Source organism: Entelurus aequoreus, linkage group LG18 (assembly GCF_033978785.1).
Source record: "Entelurus aequoreus isolate RoL-2023_Sb linkage group LG18, RoL_Eaeq_v1.1, whole genome shotgun sequence".
NCBI classification, from domain to species: Eukaryota; Metazoa; Chordata; class Actinopteri; order Syngnathiformes; family Syngnathidae; genus Entelurus; species Entelurus aequoreus.
Window position 1 is genome coordinate 15,362,143 of NC_084748.1, and position 17,220 is coordinate 15,379,362.

At 37.2% G+C, this 17,220-nt stretch overlaps 2 protein-coding genes across 2 annotated transcripts in view; one reads left to right on the plus strand and one right to left on the minus strand.

The window, feature by feature from the left end:
- LOC133633845 (RNA exonuclease 5-like) overlaps nucleotides 1–2,045 on the minus strand; it is a 28,511-nt gene extending 26,466 nt beyond the window's left edge. The window contains exon 1 of the mRNA XM_062026586.1: nucleotides 1,923–2,045. The gene's annotated coding sequence lies outside the window, so the exon portion shown is untranslated. The remainder of the gene's footprint in view (nucleotides 1–1,922) is intronic.
- On the plus strand, nucleotides 1,623–15,416 carry eri2 (ERI1 exoribonuclease family member 2). The gene is made up of 9 exons (XM_062026587.1): nucleotides 1,623–2,473; nucleotides 2,581–2,645; nucleotides 2,723–2,803; nucleotides 3,116–3,243; nucleotides 6,565–6,727; nucleotides 6,811–6,911; nucleotides 8,237–8,318; nucleotides 8,387–8,475; nucleotides 11,555–15,416. The coding sequence occupies exons 1-9, from the start codon at nucleotides 2,451–2,453 to the stop codon at nucleotides 12,611–12,613; spliced, it is 1,791 nt and encodes a 596-aa protein (XP_061882571.1). The 5' UTR covers nucleotides 1,623–2,450; the 3' UTR covers nucleotides 12,614–15,416.
- The last annotated feature ends 1,804 nt before the right edge of the window (nucleotides 15,417–17,220 follow it).

Here is a 17,220-nt window from a genome sequence, read left to right on the forward strand (position 1 = left end):
CACTAAGGCCAATTTAGTGTTGCCAATCAACCTATCCCCAGGTGCATATTTTTTGGATATATATATATATATATATATATATATATATATATATATATATATACTATACACATATATATGCGGTCCTCTCCAAGGTTTCTCATAGTCATTCACCGACGTCCCACTGGGGTGAGTTTTTCCTTGCCCGTATGTGGGCTCTGTACCGAGGATGTCGTTGTGGCTTGTACAGCCCTTTGAGACACTTGTGATTTAGGGCTATATAAATAAACATTGATTGATTGATTGATATATAAATATATGTGTGTACAGCTCTTGTAATGGGTACATTCGCACCCACCTGCACAAATGTACTTCAAAATGTAACAATCAAAATAAATATGGCTTATTTTTTGTTTACTAGGCCATGCATATATAATATGCATTAGTTTGACCATTTAAAATCAACGATAATAAAAAGGAGATGCTTGGAAATAGCATAGAAATGCCCCAAAAACTTGGAAAAACGCGATTCATAGCGTTACATTTTGGTGTAACCATCATGAGCTTTCTGTTCAGGTATATTTGGATAAATCATCATATTTATGTATTACTAAATTTAAATAGGTATTGATCAATCTTTAAGCTGTGTGTATTTGATTTCAGTTTGCTTTTGACATCTTATTTAGAATTGTAGTTGAAACTTTTGCAACCTTGTGTTGCGCTAATGATGGCGCAACCAAACTACATTTCATTTAATGATCTTATTTTGAATATTTATTCTCTTTTTTACATTTAGTATATTTAAATATACTGTGTTTTATGCTTTTTTCTTTTTGGAACATGTACTATACATATAATACAATAAAGTCCCATATAAAATTATGCTTCTAGCAATACTTTAATTTTGCCTTTGAAAGTAACACTCCAATGTCCATTAGTGGAGCTGTACACACATGTATATATATATATATGTATATATATATATATATATATATATATATATATATATATATATATATATATATATATATACCTGTATATATATATATATATATAAATGATTTTCGCTTTTCTACCTTCAAGGTACTCAAAGCGCTTTGACAGTACTTCCACATTTACCCATTCACACACACATTCACACACTGATGGCGGGAGCTGCCATGCAAGGCGCTAACCAGCAGCCATCAGAGGCAAAGGGTGAAGTGTCTTGCCCAAGGACACAACGGACGTGACTAGGAAGGTAGAAGGTGGGAATTGAACCCCAGTAACCAGCAACACTCCGATTGCTGGCACAGCCACTCTACCAACTTTCATATATATATATATATATATATATATATATATATATACATATATATATACATATACATATTTTTTTTATATATATATGTGTATACTTTTTGTATATATAGTATACACGTATATATACGTATATATATATATAATATACACATATATATATTTAAAAAATAATATATATGTATTTATTTATATATATATATATATATATATATATATATATATATATATATATATATATATATATATATAAATACACACATAAATTAATTTTCAAATAATAAAAAAACATGAAAGTACATAAAAACAAAAAATTTGAAACCAAAAAAAAACATGTTTCATTCAGCAAATTATTGTTTTATGAGGGCTCGAAGGCCAAACAGCTAAAACAATTTAAACCATCAATCAATCATCAATCCATCCATTTTCTAGCGCTTGTCCCTTTTGTCTCAAAGGGCTGCACAAGCCACAACGCGTTACATGATACACTTAAATGTCTTATAATATTATATTTTGAAACTAACAGTGCTTTTCATTCAGAAGTCTTGGATTGATAACTGATCATGAAAATATTACCCGTACTAAAACATGACCGTTATTTAGAATAAAATATACGAAGGAGAATGGTACAAAAGTTGAATTACCATGATATGAGCTTTTAGCGACTCCCAAACACACATCATTACATCGTTGACAACATCTTTTAACCATGCGTGTGTAACCCTGCATGTGTCGGTAGAGTACTTCCTGTTGCCGGAAGCCGGGGTATAATTTCCGTTCTGTCATTGTCAAAATAAATATTATATGAGACACAGCGATAAAGATGCTTTTGTCTTGTAATCTGTTTTTGGATTTAAAAAAATAATGATTTAGTCTCAAAGGTTGTTTTATTAGTTTAAACTGTACCCCGCCAGATTAGCAACGTCGACCGTAACTTGCTGAGTTTTATTCAGAAAGCACAACCGGAAACGCTAAAGCAGCCTTTTTTTTTTTGAACGAGTCTTTCTCGTCTTTTATGATTTATTTCAGTGGACCAAACTAGTAGAATAAAGAGAAATGGATGCCAAATATTTTAAAAGAAATCGCGGTTTTGCCACCTTTTAAACAACCTTAATTATTATAAAAAATATATTTTTAAAAGTATCCGAGTCGAGTTCCAACAAGTGGCGGATATGTCGACAAAGAAGTTAGCCAAGTAAGTAGCATAGCATCATGTTTGCTAAATGGCGAGTTACTTCAATAACATTAATACTATAATTTACTTGTTTGGATATTTTAACTTTTATTTGTTTACCTCCTCAGAGAATTGGGACTGCTGAGGCAGCGCAGTAAAACCTCAATTGGCTTGAAAAAGACTCTGTTGTCAAGTTAGCACCAATACTCAACATAACACACATTTGCATTGTGGGCATTTTGTAATATTTCACCAATTTCTTGTTTTCAGATCAAGTGTTTTCATATCTGATCGTCATTGACTTTGAGTCCACTTGCTGGAAAGAGAAAAAGAACTCCACTCAAGAAATAAGTAATATTCCAATGAAAACTCTCCAATTGATTGATTGAGACTTTTATTAGTAGATTGCACAGTACAGTACATATTCCGTACAATTGACCACTAAATGGTAACACCGAAATAAGTTTTTCAACTTGTTTAAGTCGGGGTCCACGTTGATCAATTCATGGTATAAATATATACTATCAGCATAATACAGTCATCACACAAGTTAATCATCAGAGTATATACATGGACTTATTTACATTATTTACAATTACGGTACTATAATTATTACTATTATTAAATAGTATTGCATGGTAACTTTTCTTTCATTTGACGCAGTTGAGTTCCCAGCTGTTCTTCTAAATACGTCCACTGGGGAGATTGAGTCTGAGTTCCACAAGTATGTTCAACCACAGGAGCATCCAATACTTTCAACCTTCTGCACTGAGCTCACCGGCATTACACAGGTAACAAAATATACATGTTGACGTGGTAAAACCGTACATAGGAGGAAGGAAAACTATTTGGATCGACCGATTATCGTGTATATCCTATCACCTTTTTTTATCGATTTCAGCCATTTTTCTTTATTTTACTACCACAACCGAACTACAACGGCTGATACAATAAATACTCATGATTAGAGATGTCCAATAATGGCTTTTTTGCAGATATCCGATATTCCGATATTGTCCAACTCTTAATTACAGATTCCGATATCAACCGATACCGATATATACAGAATTAACACATAATTATGCCTAATTTGGTTGTGATGCATTAAACAATGTAACAAGGTTTTCCAAAATAAATCAAAAAAATGCCAACATGGCACTGCCATATTTATTATTGAAGTCACAAAGTGCATAGTTTTTTTTTTACATGCCTCAAAACAGCAGCTTGGAATTTGGGACATGCAGAGCATGAGGAGGTTTAGGAGGGCAGGGTTGTGGGGGTGTATATTGTAGCGTCCCGGAAGAGTGAGTGCTGCAACGGGTTCTGGGTATTTGTTCTGTTGTGTTTACGTTGTGTTTACGTTGTGTTTACGTTGTGTTACGGTGCGGATGTTCTCCTGAAATGTGTTTGTCATTCTTGTTTGGTGTGGGTTCACAGTGTGGCGCATATTTGTAACAGTGTTGAAGTTATTTATACGGCTACCCTCAGTGTGACCTGTATGGCTGTTGACCAAGTATGCTTTGCATTCACTTGTGTGTGTGAAAAGCCATAGATATTATGTGATTGGGCCGGCACGCAAAGGCAGTCTTTAAGGTTTATTGGCGCTCTGTACTTCTCCCTACGTCCATGTACCACTCCGTACAGCGGCGTTTTAAAAAGTCATAAATTTTACTTTTTGAAACCGATACCGATAATTTCCGATATTACATTTTAAAGCATTTATCGGCCGATAATATCGACAGTCCGATATTACCAGACATATCTACTCATGATACCAGTATTTAGCAAAGGTGGGCCGTCAGGGCCAGCAAGGCCTTCTCTACTGGCCTAACATAACCATAAATCATGATCATAATTAAAAGCCTACTGAAATTAGATTTTCTTATTTAAACGGGGATAGCAGATCCATTCTGTGTCATACTTGATCATTTCGCGATATTGCCATATTTTTGCTGAAAGGATTTAGTATAGAACATCGACAATAAAGTTCGCAACTTTTGGTCGCTGATAAAAAAGCCTTGCCTGTACCGGAAGTAGCGTGACGTCACAGGTTGTGGAGCTCCTCACATCTGCACATTGTTTACAATCATGGCCACAAGCAGCGAGAGCGATTCGGACCGAGAAAGCGACGATTTCCCCATTAATTTAAGCGAGGATGAAAGATTTGTGGATGAGGAAAGTGAGAGTGAAGGATTAGAGGACAGTGGAAGCGATTCAGATAGGGAAGATGCTGTGAGAAGCGGGTGGGACCTGATATTCAGCTGGGAATGACTAAAACAGTAAATAAACACAAGACATATATATACTCTATTAGCCACAACACAACCAGGCTTATATTTAATATGCCACAAATTAATCCAACATAACAAACACCTCCCCCCTCCCGTCCATATAACCCGCCAATACAAATCAAACACCCGCACAACACACTCAATCCCACAGCCCAAAGTACCGTTCACCTCCCCAAAGTTCATACAGCACATATATTTCCCCAAAGTTATGTATGTGACATGCACATAGCGGCACGCACGTATGGGCAAGCGATCAAATGTTTGGAAGCCGCAGCTGCGTACTCACGGTAGCGCGTATCCAATTCAAAGTCCTCCTGGTAAGAGTCTCTGTTGTCCCATCTCCACAAGCATGCGTATCCAACTCAAAGTCCTCCTGGTAAGAGTCTATGTAGTCCCAGTTCTCCACAGGCCAATGGTAAAGCTTGACTGTCATCGTTCGGGAATGTAAACAATGAAACACCGGCTACAACGTAGCCGCTACGTGTTTGTGTTGCTGCAGCCGGCCGCTAATACACCGCTTCCCACCTACAGCTTTCTTCTTTGCTATCTCCATTGTTCATTAAACAAATTGCAAAAGATTCACCAACACAGATGTCCAGAATACTGTGGAATTGTGCGATGAAAACGGACGACTTAATAGCTGGCCACAATGCTGTCCCAAAATGTCCGCTACAATCCGTGACGTCACGCGCAAACGTCATCATACCGAGACGTTTCAGCAGAATATTTCGCGGGAAATTTAAAATTGCACTTTACTAATCTAACCCGGCCGTATTGGCATGTGTTGCAATGTTAAGATTTCATCATTGATATATGAACTATCAGACTGCGTGGTCGGTACTAGTGGGTTTCAGTAGGCCTTTAAAGATACAATTATTTTTATTTTTATTTTCCCTAAATATCTAAAAGTATTCATATTCTCCTCATGTCATATTATGCTCCTTCCAGTGCTGTTGTTTTTAGTTTTAGTTTGTATCCAATCAGAATTCAGACAGCTTATGTTGCTATGCTGTATGAAATCTGCCAGACGCCTCCAGAATCAACAATGCGGGCGTCCGTGTACTGTAAGCGAACAGGGACACACAGTTGATAGACAATTGCGATAGCCAATCAGATCACGAATTGTTGTCAGTAAGGCCTTTTAGATGGCCTCTCGTCTAACGTGACATTTACGCGTCCTGTGACGGATGAATTTGAGAACACATAGAGTTGAGAGACAATTGCGATAGCCAATCAGATCACAAGTTGTTGACAGTAACTAAAATTTGTAAACTCTTGTTGTTAAAGTGTGTCATGCTTGTCATTTAATTAACATTGTTCCATGTGTATTTGTTGCCATCATGTGGTCAGGGCTGTTAATATATCTTTGAGAAGTGTGTACTTTGAATCAAACTTTATTGACCGGAAGTTGCATAAGCCAAGCAGAGAAATTGACGGTATACATTTTAATTGCTGATGCGTTTTAATTGATTTTTAAATGTGCCAGAAAATAACCCGTTTTGTATGCTGTTGATGTGATCCAATGCACAGTCGGGTGTAAATGTGTTCCTGTATAGTATTTCTCCAGCAATGATCATGTGGTGACATCAGTTATGGTATTTTGAGAGGTAATCATTGAAGTCGGAGATCACTGAAGGCCTAGGTGGGAATCGCTCGGCCCGCCACTGGTATTTAGTATATAAAAAATAGTGAAGTAGATACTAATAATGCCAACCCGTTTTCCAATTAATGATACATTAGTAACGGTATTAAGGACAAATGACTATACAGTTGTACTGTTTGTGTTTGCATGAAGTGTGACTTTTGCCGCGTGTCTTGTAGATGCAAGTTGAAGCGGGGGTCCCCCTCCAGATCTGTCTGTCTCAGTTCAACCGCTGGCTGCACAAGCTGCGGCTGGAGAAAGAGGTGGTCTTTCCTGCCCGCCAACAGAGCTCTTCCACTCCTCCGCCTTCCCAAAAGCTCTGCGCTTTCCTCACGTGGTCGGGTAAAAGATGAACACATTACAGCTGCACACTGCTGTGCTGCATGCGTAGCTTGGAGCTAAACAACACGTGTGTCCTGTGTCAGACTGGGATCTCGGGGTGTGTTTGCACTACGAGTGTAAACGCAAGCAGATCCACAAGCCAGATGTGGTCAACAGCTGGATCGACCTGAGGAGCACATACAGGGCAAGTGCATCTTATTGTATCTTTATTTCACACTGACAAGGACAACCAATATTACTATGAAACTAAAATCATAGAATTGTGACAATAAAATCCTAATTTAATGAGAAAAAAAATATGCAATTTTGCACAAAAAAAAACACCCAACACTTTCTGCACTGCAAAAAGTCAGTGTTCAAAAACAACTACAAAAATTAGGGGTTTTTGAACTAAGCAAAATTATCTGCCAATAGAACAAGATATTTGGCTCCAAGTCATTCACACATATGGTTTTCTACACCAAAATGCATCTATTTCTTTTTCTTCTTCTTCTTCTTCTTCTTCTTCTTCTTCTTCTTCTTCTTCTTCTTCTTCTTCTTCTTCTCCAGATTTTGGTGCGCTCTACCTTCCACATTTTTCATCCGATTCAAACCGTTCCAACTTCAAACTGTTCAGCCTATTCAGGAAGCGCGGGCTTTCCCTTGACAAATTAAAACAATTCCCCAGATTTCCCAGAATTCCATGTTTTCCTGAACATTTTCCCATTTTTTCAAACTTCCACTATTTCCACATCTTTCAACCGATTCAAACCATTCCACCTTCAACATGTTCCACCATCCTGGAAATTCAAACTACCTTTTTTTCCAAGTTCAAAAAAAGTCCAGCATTTTCCAGAATTCCTGGTTTTTCAAAGCCCTATTTCCACCCTTTTTTCTGTCGACTACTCCTTCCACATTTTTCAACCCACTTCAACCGTTCCACCGTCAAATCATTCCTCTTAATCAGGACAAAAAACAAAGTTGTGTTTTGAACTGGAAAAATTCCCGGTTTTCCCCAAATTCCAGGAATTCCGTAATACAATTTCTCAATTCTACATGTTACTACTTCAACATTTCTGGACTGATTTAAACAATTCTAACACCAACCAATTCAGCTCATTCAGGACATTCATGCTATTAATCATTTTCCAAAAAATCCAGCTTTTCCCAAATTTCCAGGAAGTTCCCATTGAAATGAATGGGACATTTTTCCAAGTTGCACAATTCCCACATCTGTCAACCTTTTCAAACCATTCCAACATCAACACATTCCACTCATCCTGGACACCAAATTCCGGTTTTCTTGGAAATTCAAACTCGTCAACATTCAAACTATTCTTACATTCATACTACATTCTGTCAGCATTTCACTTCAATTTCAGCATTGGAGCATTCACACGCAATTCCTTCAGGAATTGTCTCATCTAGTTCATTTTCAAAAGTTTTTTCTTGTCATTTTTTTTCTTTTGAGGCGACTTCTTTGTGATTCATAAAGACTTTCAGCTTTTCATTTTCTTCATCTCATTCCACATTTTTTACAGCAGGAAGCCCAAAGGGTTGAACGGAGCGCTACAAGATCTGGGAATCCAGTTCTGTGGGAGAGAACATTCCGGTGGGTTGACAAGATTTGGGTCCGTTTGACGGAGGAGATTTTCACGACCTTGTTTTTCTTTCGATCAGGCGTGGACGACGCTCGCAACACCGCTCACCTGGCAGCGAGGATGATGAGGGACGGGTGCGTGATGAAGATAACGAGACGCTTAGAGAGGGTGAGTGGTCGTCCAACCACGGAGCCCGATTCCTCCAATCCTCATTTCCTGCTTCCTGTCCAAGCATGCCTCCGAAAAATGTGAAATTTGTTTATTTTTTTATTCTATTTAATAAACTAAGACTTATTTTTGCTCGTCATGTTTTTAATGTAATAAAAGTACAATACAATCACAACATGCTAACTCTTTAGCACAGATGCTAATTTACCTGGCACCACCTTTTTATATATCATCGCATACAGCATGATACAGTTAAAACAGGTATATATTCACATGGTGAGTAATAATAGTATTTGATATGTAAACTGTTATTAATCAGATATTTTTTTAGCAGTAAAATGTTCATAATATTTTAGGAATGGAAAAAAAAAATCTAACAGTTACGATAAATTTGAAGTCCATACATATAAAAATTCTATAAATATATTAAGGTGTTTTGAAATGAAAACGGTAATTATAACATATAGAAATAAACTATTTTTATCATGATAGCTAACACAAGGAGCTTAACTTTTCCAAATCGCAATGATTAGCTACCCAAGTTCCAAAAGGCCTTGGGGAGCCGGATCTTGAGGAGCCGTTTCTTTTAAAAGACTGACTCGTTATTATAGCTATTTTTTTCATCAAAAAATCACTAGTATCAGTTATACAATAAGATGTAGATAATAATTTAATTTACAGAAATATTACTCTGTTGGTGGGAATTATTCTGAAATATTGGCTATGATTGTATTTTTTGTTGGTGTTTTGTTGTTTATTTCAAAATTTTGGCAGGGACATCACTTGTTTGAAAAAATGTGTGGCATTTTAACAATATAGAAAAAAATACACAAATAATAAGTAAGAATAAAATGTATTAATGGATATTAAAAGTATAAATAAAACTACAATAAAAAATATGATGTAATACAAATGTGAGTGCAAAATTGTACACCCTTTCCTTGTGTGTGTACACTTGAATTATGAACCTGAAAAGTCAGTACAATTAAAAAAAATAATACAAATGTAAAAAAATAATATGATATAAATGTGTATGTATTTCTTCATTTTTGCGTGAAAGTTTTAATTAAAGTACCAATGATTGTCACACACACACTAGGTGTGGTGAAATTTGTCCTCTGCATTTGACCCATCCCCTTGATCACCCCCTGGGAGGTGAGGGGAGCAGTGGGCAGCAGCGTAGCCACGCCCGGGAATCATTTTTGGTGATTTAACCCCCAATTCCAACCCTTGATGCTGAGTGCCAAGCAGGGAGGTAATGGGTCCCATTTTTATAGTCTTTGGTATGACCCGGCCGGGGTTTGAACTCACAACCTACCGATCTCAGGGCGGACACTCTAACCACTAGGCCACTGAGTAGGTTCTTATCCTGCATAAGTAAACAAAAAATCTAATAAAATGGACTCTCAACCTCTGTTACCAAACATTGCACTCCAATAAATATAGAACAATTACATTGTATTAATATGTTTATGCTGGCTATGCGGCACTATACTGTATTATTTGTATATCTTCTTATTGCATAATAACAAGGTACCTTAAGGACCAGTTAAAGTTAAAACAAAATTTAGTACAGTATATATAAGCTCCATCTCTCCACCAGTTTAGGGGTCCATTCCTGGAGAACGTTGAAGACCCCTGGTGTACAATTGTTCTATTGCCATAATGAAGCATTATTTTAAGAATATGATTAATCTTATGAAAATAAAATCGTAACATTACAAGATAATTTCGTCGGAAAAAAAATGTCATATTACGAGCAAAAAATCTGACAATTACATTTTAATTCTTGTTTAATTAATAACAGCTCTTTAAATAGTTTTAACATTATTCTTGCAATAATTCATTTTAAAAGGTTTTTTCTTGTCATTTCATAAAAATAAATACAATTAAAGAAATAAAAATAAATACAATTTCAAAAATTAAACAAATAAAATTTTAAAAATAAATAAATATATATATATATATATATATAGAATAAGGTGGCGACTTGTCCAGGGTGTACCCCGCCTTGCACCCAAATGCAGCTGAGATAGGCTCCAGCACCCCCTGCGACCCCGAATGGGACAAGTGGTAGAAAATGGATGGATGGAATAAAAATAAGTGAAAAATAAAAAAAATTAAATGGACTGTCAATCTCTTTTGCCAAAAATTGCACTCCAGTAAATATAGGACATCGTGAAGTGTAGTTGTTTTTTTTGTTGCTACAATTTTTGTTACTTTGAGCTGCTTCTCACTAGCAACTAGCATGTAGCGAGTAGCGAGGCTTTGTCTGTGCGTAAGCTAGTGTGCTCGCCTCCACCCACAGAGACACAGAGATTGTGGCTGACTGACTCCCGTTCATTCAATTCTGCTCTGTAATAAAAGTGCCCAGGGGCTGAGAGCGACGCACAGAGTGAACCCTCTTGCACCCTGTTTAAAAGCGAGAGAGGACGAAATGTTACGTGTCAGCTTCAAACACTGATGACATCTTTTAAACAAGACAAGAAAGGAATCAAACAAAGACAGAATTCAATTTGTCTCAATGAGGAGAGCGCGTAAGAAGCAAGGAATCAAACAGAGACAGAATTCAATTTGTCTCAATGAGGAGAGCGCGTACACCTGTACCCTTGTACAGTGTCTCACCACGCTCTGAGGAAAGATTGTACGCCTCTTTTATTTGGACTTTCCCTGATTACATGGCAACAGCTGTTTCTAAGGGAGGGGGGTCGTAAACAGCCATCGCCTTTGATTACAAAACAGTTAAAAAAAAAGGTAAAACAGTTCAAAGAAAAGGTGCCTGGAGCTTACGTCAGGTCCTGCTTCCACTCCGCTTTGTAGATCTCGGGTCAAGACAATATATTTCTGTGGATTACAATACATCAAAGAAACCGAACCCCTCCTGTCTCCTCCCATCGTACACAGTGGAGTTATGCCAGCCTTTTGCTTGGTAAGATCAAAGACAGCTTTTGTCCTCTCGACGGGAACTCATGGCAACACAAAGTTTTGTGATAACTTAGATACAATTATTCTGACATTACGTGGTTCTTCTTAGTGTTTTGGAAGTTAGCTCGACTCATTTTGCCTTTTTTCCTCACAGACGCCATCAGGGCTAAGAAACAAAACGGAAGCAAACAGGCCAACATTCTCCACTATGTCGTCTGTTGCAAACACCACTAAAGTCTTAAATCCAGAGGACAAGTCCAGCCCTAAGTTGTCAGTCCCGGTCTGTCAGAGTCTGGTGTCTCCAAAGACTCTCCTCAACGATACGACGTCACCTCCCTGGGCTCCCCGGAGTAGGAGGACGAGGTGCAGCACAGCAGCTCACGTCTCCTCCCCACACTTGAACACCAGCCTGCTTCTGTGCTCCACGGTCCTCGGAGGCCTCCAGCAGCACCAGGATACAAGACCCGGACCCGGACTCGGACTCGCAGGGCGGGACGAAGAGCGGGTGGAGGAGTTGGCGGCGGAAGACGAAGACAGGTGCGGGTCCTACGACGAGGTGGCGCTGGATGATGTCGGCATGGACTCCTCAGAGGAGGGGACATTGGAACTAGTCTCGGACTATGACAGCGGGTGTTACGTGTGGGGGGAACCTGAACAACACCCCACTGATCCAGTCCCTTTAGGAGAAGAAGCAGGACATGTCTCTGGTGGACCACATGCTGGCTTTGCAGTTCCTCAGGCGCTTCCTAAACATCATATCCATCAAGAGATGACTTGGACTAAAACCATGAAGACCCCCTCCCTTTTTAGGTCCAAGACCTTCGTCCCAGAGAGGACGTCCACCCCTATTGCCGCCATTTTCCGTCCCAAAAAAGGCATGGCGGCGTCCTTCACCGTCCTCGCCGACACCGAGACGAGGGTTGCGGCTTCCGCCTCCCGCAACGTCGCCAAGACCGTCCTCTCCTCGCTATCCGTTAACGTCCCCCGCGGGGGGAAGGTGACGTCGCCGCTGTGCGACTGCGGCCGCCGCTCGAAGCGTCTGCGGGTGTCCAACGGCGGTCCCAACCAAGGCCGGGGCTTCTACTGCTGCGCCGTGCGGCGGTCGGCCCAGAAGGGCTGCGAGTTCTTCAAGTGGGAGGCGGCCGCGTCCGTCTCGCTCCGTCACGCCGACAGAACGCTCGGCCCGCGTTTACCACAAAGGAAGAGCTGCTAGCTTGAGTTCATGTGAGGGGCTCGCTCTTGTTGCTAGGCAGATTTGGGAATGTGAGATAGTCACAAGGCCAAGAAAGGACAGGGAGAGCAGGCATGAATGTACACATTTTTGGCAACTTGTCCAGGGTGTACCCAGCCTACCGCCCGAATGCAGCTGAGATAGGCTCCAGCACCCCCCGCCACCCCGAAAAGGACAAGCGGTAGGAAATGGTTGTATGGATGGATGGACTTCAAAAAACACAAGAATGATGAATTCTTTTAAACACACATTCTTTTTAACAGAATATCTTTGAGCACAGTGCCATCTGCTGGATCAGGTCATGCACTGCAGAATCATCACTTTTTACTCATGTAAAAAAATAAATTTTAATTAGTACAAGAATTTTATTAATTATAGCTATTGTTAAAACTCCCCGGGGGTGTCTTTACCCAATATTGATATCGCATATCGGTCCCATATCAGCAAACAAAAAATGTCGGATTATATTAAAAGTTAAAGCTCCAACGATAGTCACACACACACACTAGGTGTGGTGAAATTATCCTCTGCATTTGACCCATCCCCTTGTTGAGGGGAGCAGTGGGCAGCAGCGGTGGCCGCGCCCGGAAATAATTTTTGGTGATTTAACCCCCAATTCCAACCCTTGATGCTGAGTGCCAAGCAGGGAGGTAATGGGTCCCATTTTTACAGTCTTTGGTATGACTCGGCCGGGGTTTGAACTCACGACCTACCGATCTCAGGGCGGACACTCTAACCACTAGACAGTGTCGCATACTGAAATGTCAAACAATCAATCAATGTTTATTTATATAGCCCTAAATCACAAGTGTCTCAAAGGGCAGCACAAGCCACAACGACATCCTCGGTACAGAGCCCACATACGGGCAAGGAAAATGCCCGTATGTGATTGAAGAATGTGTGATTGAATAACCGAATGATTCTCTTTTATTATATGCAAATGTTTGAGCAAAACACAGTTAATATACAAAACAAGTCATTTTGCATTTTACCTCCAAAAACCTCCCTTATTCACTTAGTTTGTAAAGAAAATGTAAATATGCAATGTGAACATAAATATTTGTTAGGGGTGTGGGAAAAAATCGATTCGAATTCTAATCGCGATTCTTACGTTGTGCGATTCAGAATCGATTATCTTTTTTTTTTTAAATCGATTTTTTAATTTTATTTATTTATTTAATTTTTGAAAAAAAAATGTTTTGTTTTTTTTGTTTTGTAATTAATCAATCCAACAAAACAATACACAGCAATACCACAGCAATTGAGAGGAGACACAAACACGACACAGAACAAACCAAAAGTAGTGAAACAAAAATGAATATTATCAACAACAGTATCAATATTAGTTACAATTTCAACATAGCAGTGATTAAAAATCCCTCATTGACATTATCATTAGACATTTATAAAAATAAATAAAAAAGAACAATAGTGTCACAGTGGCTTACACTTGCATCACATCTCATAAGCTTGACAACACACGGTGTCCAATATTTTCACAAAGATAAAATAAGTCATATTTTTGGTTCATTTAATAGTTAAAACAAATTTACATTATTGCAATCAGTTGATAAAACATTGTCCTTTACAAAAATCTACTACTCTGCTTGCATGTCAGCAGACTGGGGTAGATCCTGCTGAAATCCTATGTATTGAATGAATAGAGAATCCTTTTGAATCGGGAAAAAATCGTTTTTAAATCGAGAATCATGTTGAATTGAAAAAAAATCGATTTCCACCCAAAGATTCACAGCCCTAATATTTGTGAAAGTTGTTAGAATAATTCTGTATATATTATCATCATAACTTTATGCTTAAGGGCCGTTGATATAAATGATTGTCAATTGTGCTGAAGTGGTATTTCTGTGCAAAGCTGGCAGTCCAAAAGATTGCCAGCTGTCTTTATCAGTGTTGTGTCCAGACTCGGCCTGCTGACTGCCAAGGCCGAACACCGCCGTGACGCAGACAGAGCAGAGACAAGGCGATATGACTTGTCTCTGCTCTACTAATTTTCATTTATTCTATGATCATATATTGTGTCTAACTGGAGTTGTCGAGATTACCCCCCTTCCCTCAGCGACAGCTTCAGTGAAGTAACAGATAAATAGAGGAAGCGCGCGGGCTTGACTTTCAGAACGTAGTTTGGATCTGTAACTAGAATACAGCCCAAAACACGTGTCTCCTCATATGAGCCAAATTGAACTCTTGTCTCTGCATGATTCCTTGCTTCTTGTCTGATTAATAGATGTATCAGTGTTTGAACCTGACAAAAGTAAACATAAGAAAACTGAAAAATATCATGCTAGTATCGGTCTGATAACGATAATAATCCACTTGGTATCGATATTCGGCTAAATCCCCCCCTACCACTTTTCGCCTGTGATGTGCGATGCCATGGATTTTCTGTCTGATCCGATATTGAGTAAAATACAGGCTGGAATCGGCGATACTTTGTGCAAATATACTTCATGTGTGCTAGAACTAGTGTAAAAAAAAAGTAGTGTATTTCAAGTGTTGGGGAATCATCTTCAAACGATACAACAAACGTTATCGTATTCATCATCAACTGTATGTCATGTCCCCAAATAGCCGACAATAAAAAGGATTCTTACACTTGCTGATTTATCATTTTATAATTTTAATCGCCACTGAAAAATGAAAACATGTGTGGACTATTTTGATAATTTTCATTTTCAAAACCAAATACAAAATATAGATGTTTTTTATTTATTTTAGGGCTCCCTTCAAGTTTATGTTCTCAGTCATAAAAATGTTAAAAATAAGTAATGTATTATTTTTATTTTTTTCAACGCCTAAATCTCTAGATCAGCTTCAGATCTATATGTCGATATAACGTTTTTTATTTTGTTTGTTTTTGTTTAACAGTGCATCTGGAAAGTACTCATAACGTGTCACTTTTTCCACATTTTGTTCTGTTAAAGCCTTATTCCAAAATAGAATAAAGTCATTTCTGTCCTCAAAATTCCACACACAATTCCCCATATTGACAATGTGATAAGGTTTTTTTTTTAGAATTGTTTTCAAATGTATTACAAATTTAAAAAAAAACACATGTTCAGAAGTATTAACAGACATAAGCAATATATATATATACATATATATATATATATATATATATATATATATATATATATATATATATATATATATATATATATATATATATATGTGTATGTATATATATATATATATATATATATATATATATATATATATATATATATATATATATATATATATATATATATATACATATATATATATATATATATATATATATATATATATATATACATATATATATATATATATATATATATATATATATATATATATATATATATATATATATAGGGACCCAAAAGGGGGTCCGTCAATAAAGTGTTAAAAATAAGTCATATATAATTTTTCTTAATTTTTTTACTTACGACACTTAAATACCTACAGATTAACTGCAAATATATATGTTAACATAAAGTTTTAAGAATGTTTATGCCCTTTTTGTCAAAACCCTCTTATAGGAAAACACAAAATATGCAATATTATTTACCTTAAATAGGTAAATAATTCATATTAACATTGCTTTTGAGTCATTATTATTCTTTGAACAAAAACAGTTAAAAAATCTGACTAAAGGTCACAAATAAAACTCATACAAGTGTTAAATAAGTCATATATTGATTTCATTTTCAACGCCTAAGTCTCTAAACCATCATCAGGTCAATCCGTCAATTATAAGTTTTTATTATTTTTTGAGCATAGACAGTTTTAAAATAAAAATAAAAACAGCGTGCCGGCCATTTTTTGTGTTATTAGTTTGCAACATTTTCTCGTTACATTACACCTGTTTGCTTTTTACCCCACTTTCTTCAATAGATTACAATAATGTCACTACCCTCCAGTCTTTTGATCAAATTTGATTCTCTAACATTTAATTTAAATAAATTTAAAGAAAATAGAAGCTAAGAATCAACAGAAGAAAGTTTAACTTTACTTTTTTTGCTCCGACAACATTATTCCTCTCTCCCACAGCATCCGCTGCAATAAATTATGCAAATGAGACGATGACGTCATCTAGTGACTACTAGGACAGCCAATAGTTACTTTCCTTACTGAAGAGTGGGCAACTGCACTCTTTTTGTCCCTCCTGCCACTCCGTAGAGGACATGTACTAAAACATGTTAATATTTGCGACTGAATGAATCATCTCTCGGTAAATTAAGTTACATTTTTAATTCAAACGCACGTTTCTAAAGGTGCGTAAAACTCATAAAAGTGTTAAATAAGTCATACATTATTATATATTTATTTTATTTTCAACGCTTAAGTCTCTAGACCATCATTAGTTCAATCCGTTGATTATACGTTTTTATTATTTTTTTGAGCATAGACGGTTTTAAAGTAAAAAAAACAGACAAAAAACAGTGTAGCGGGCATTTTTCTGTTATTAGTTTGCAACATTTTCTCCTTACATTACACCTGTTTGCTTTTTTATTCCCCTTTTTTCAATGGATAGAACAGTGTCACAACCCTCCAGTCTTTTGATAAAACGTTATTCTGTAACTGAA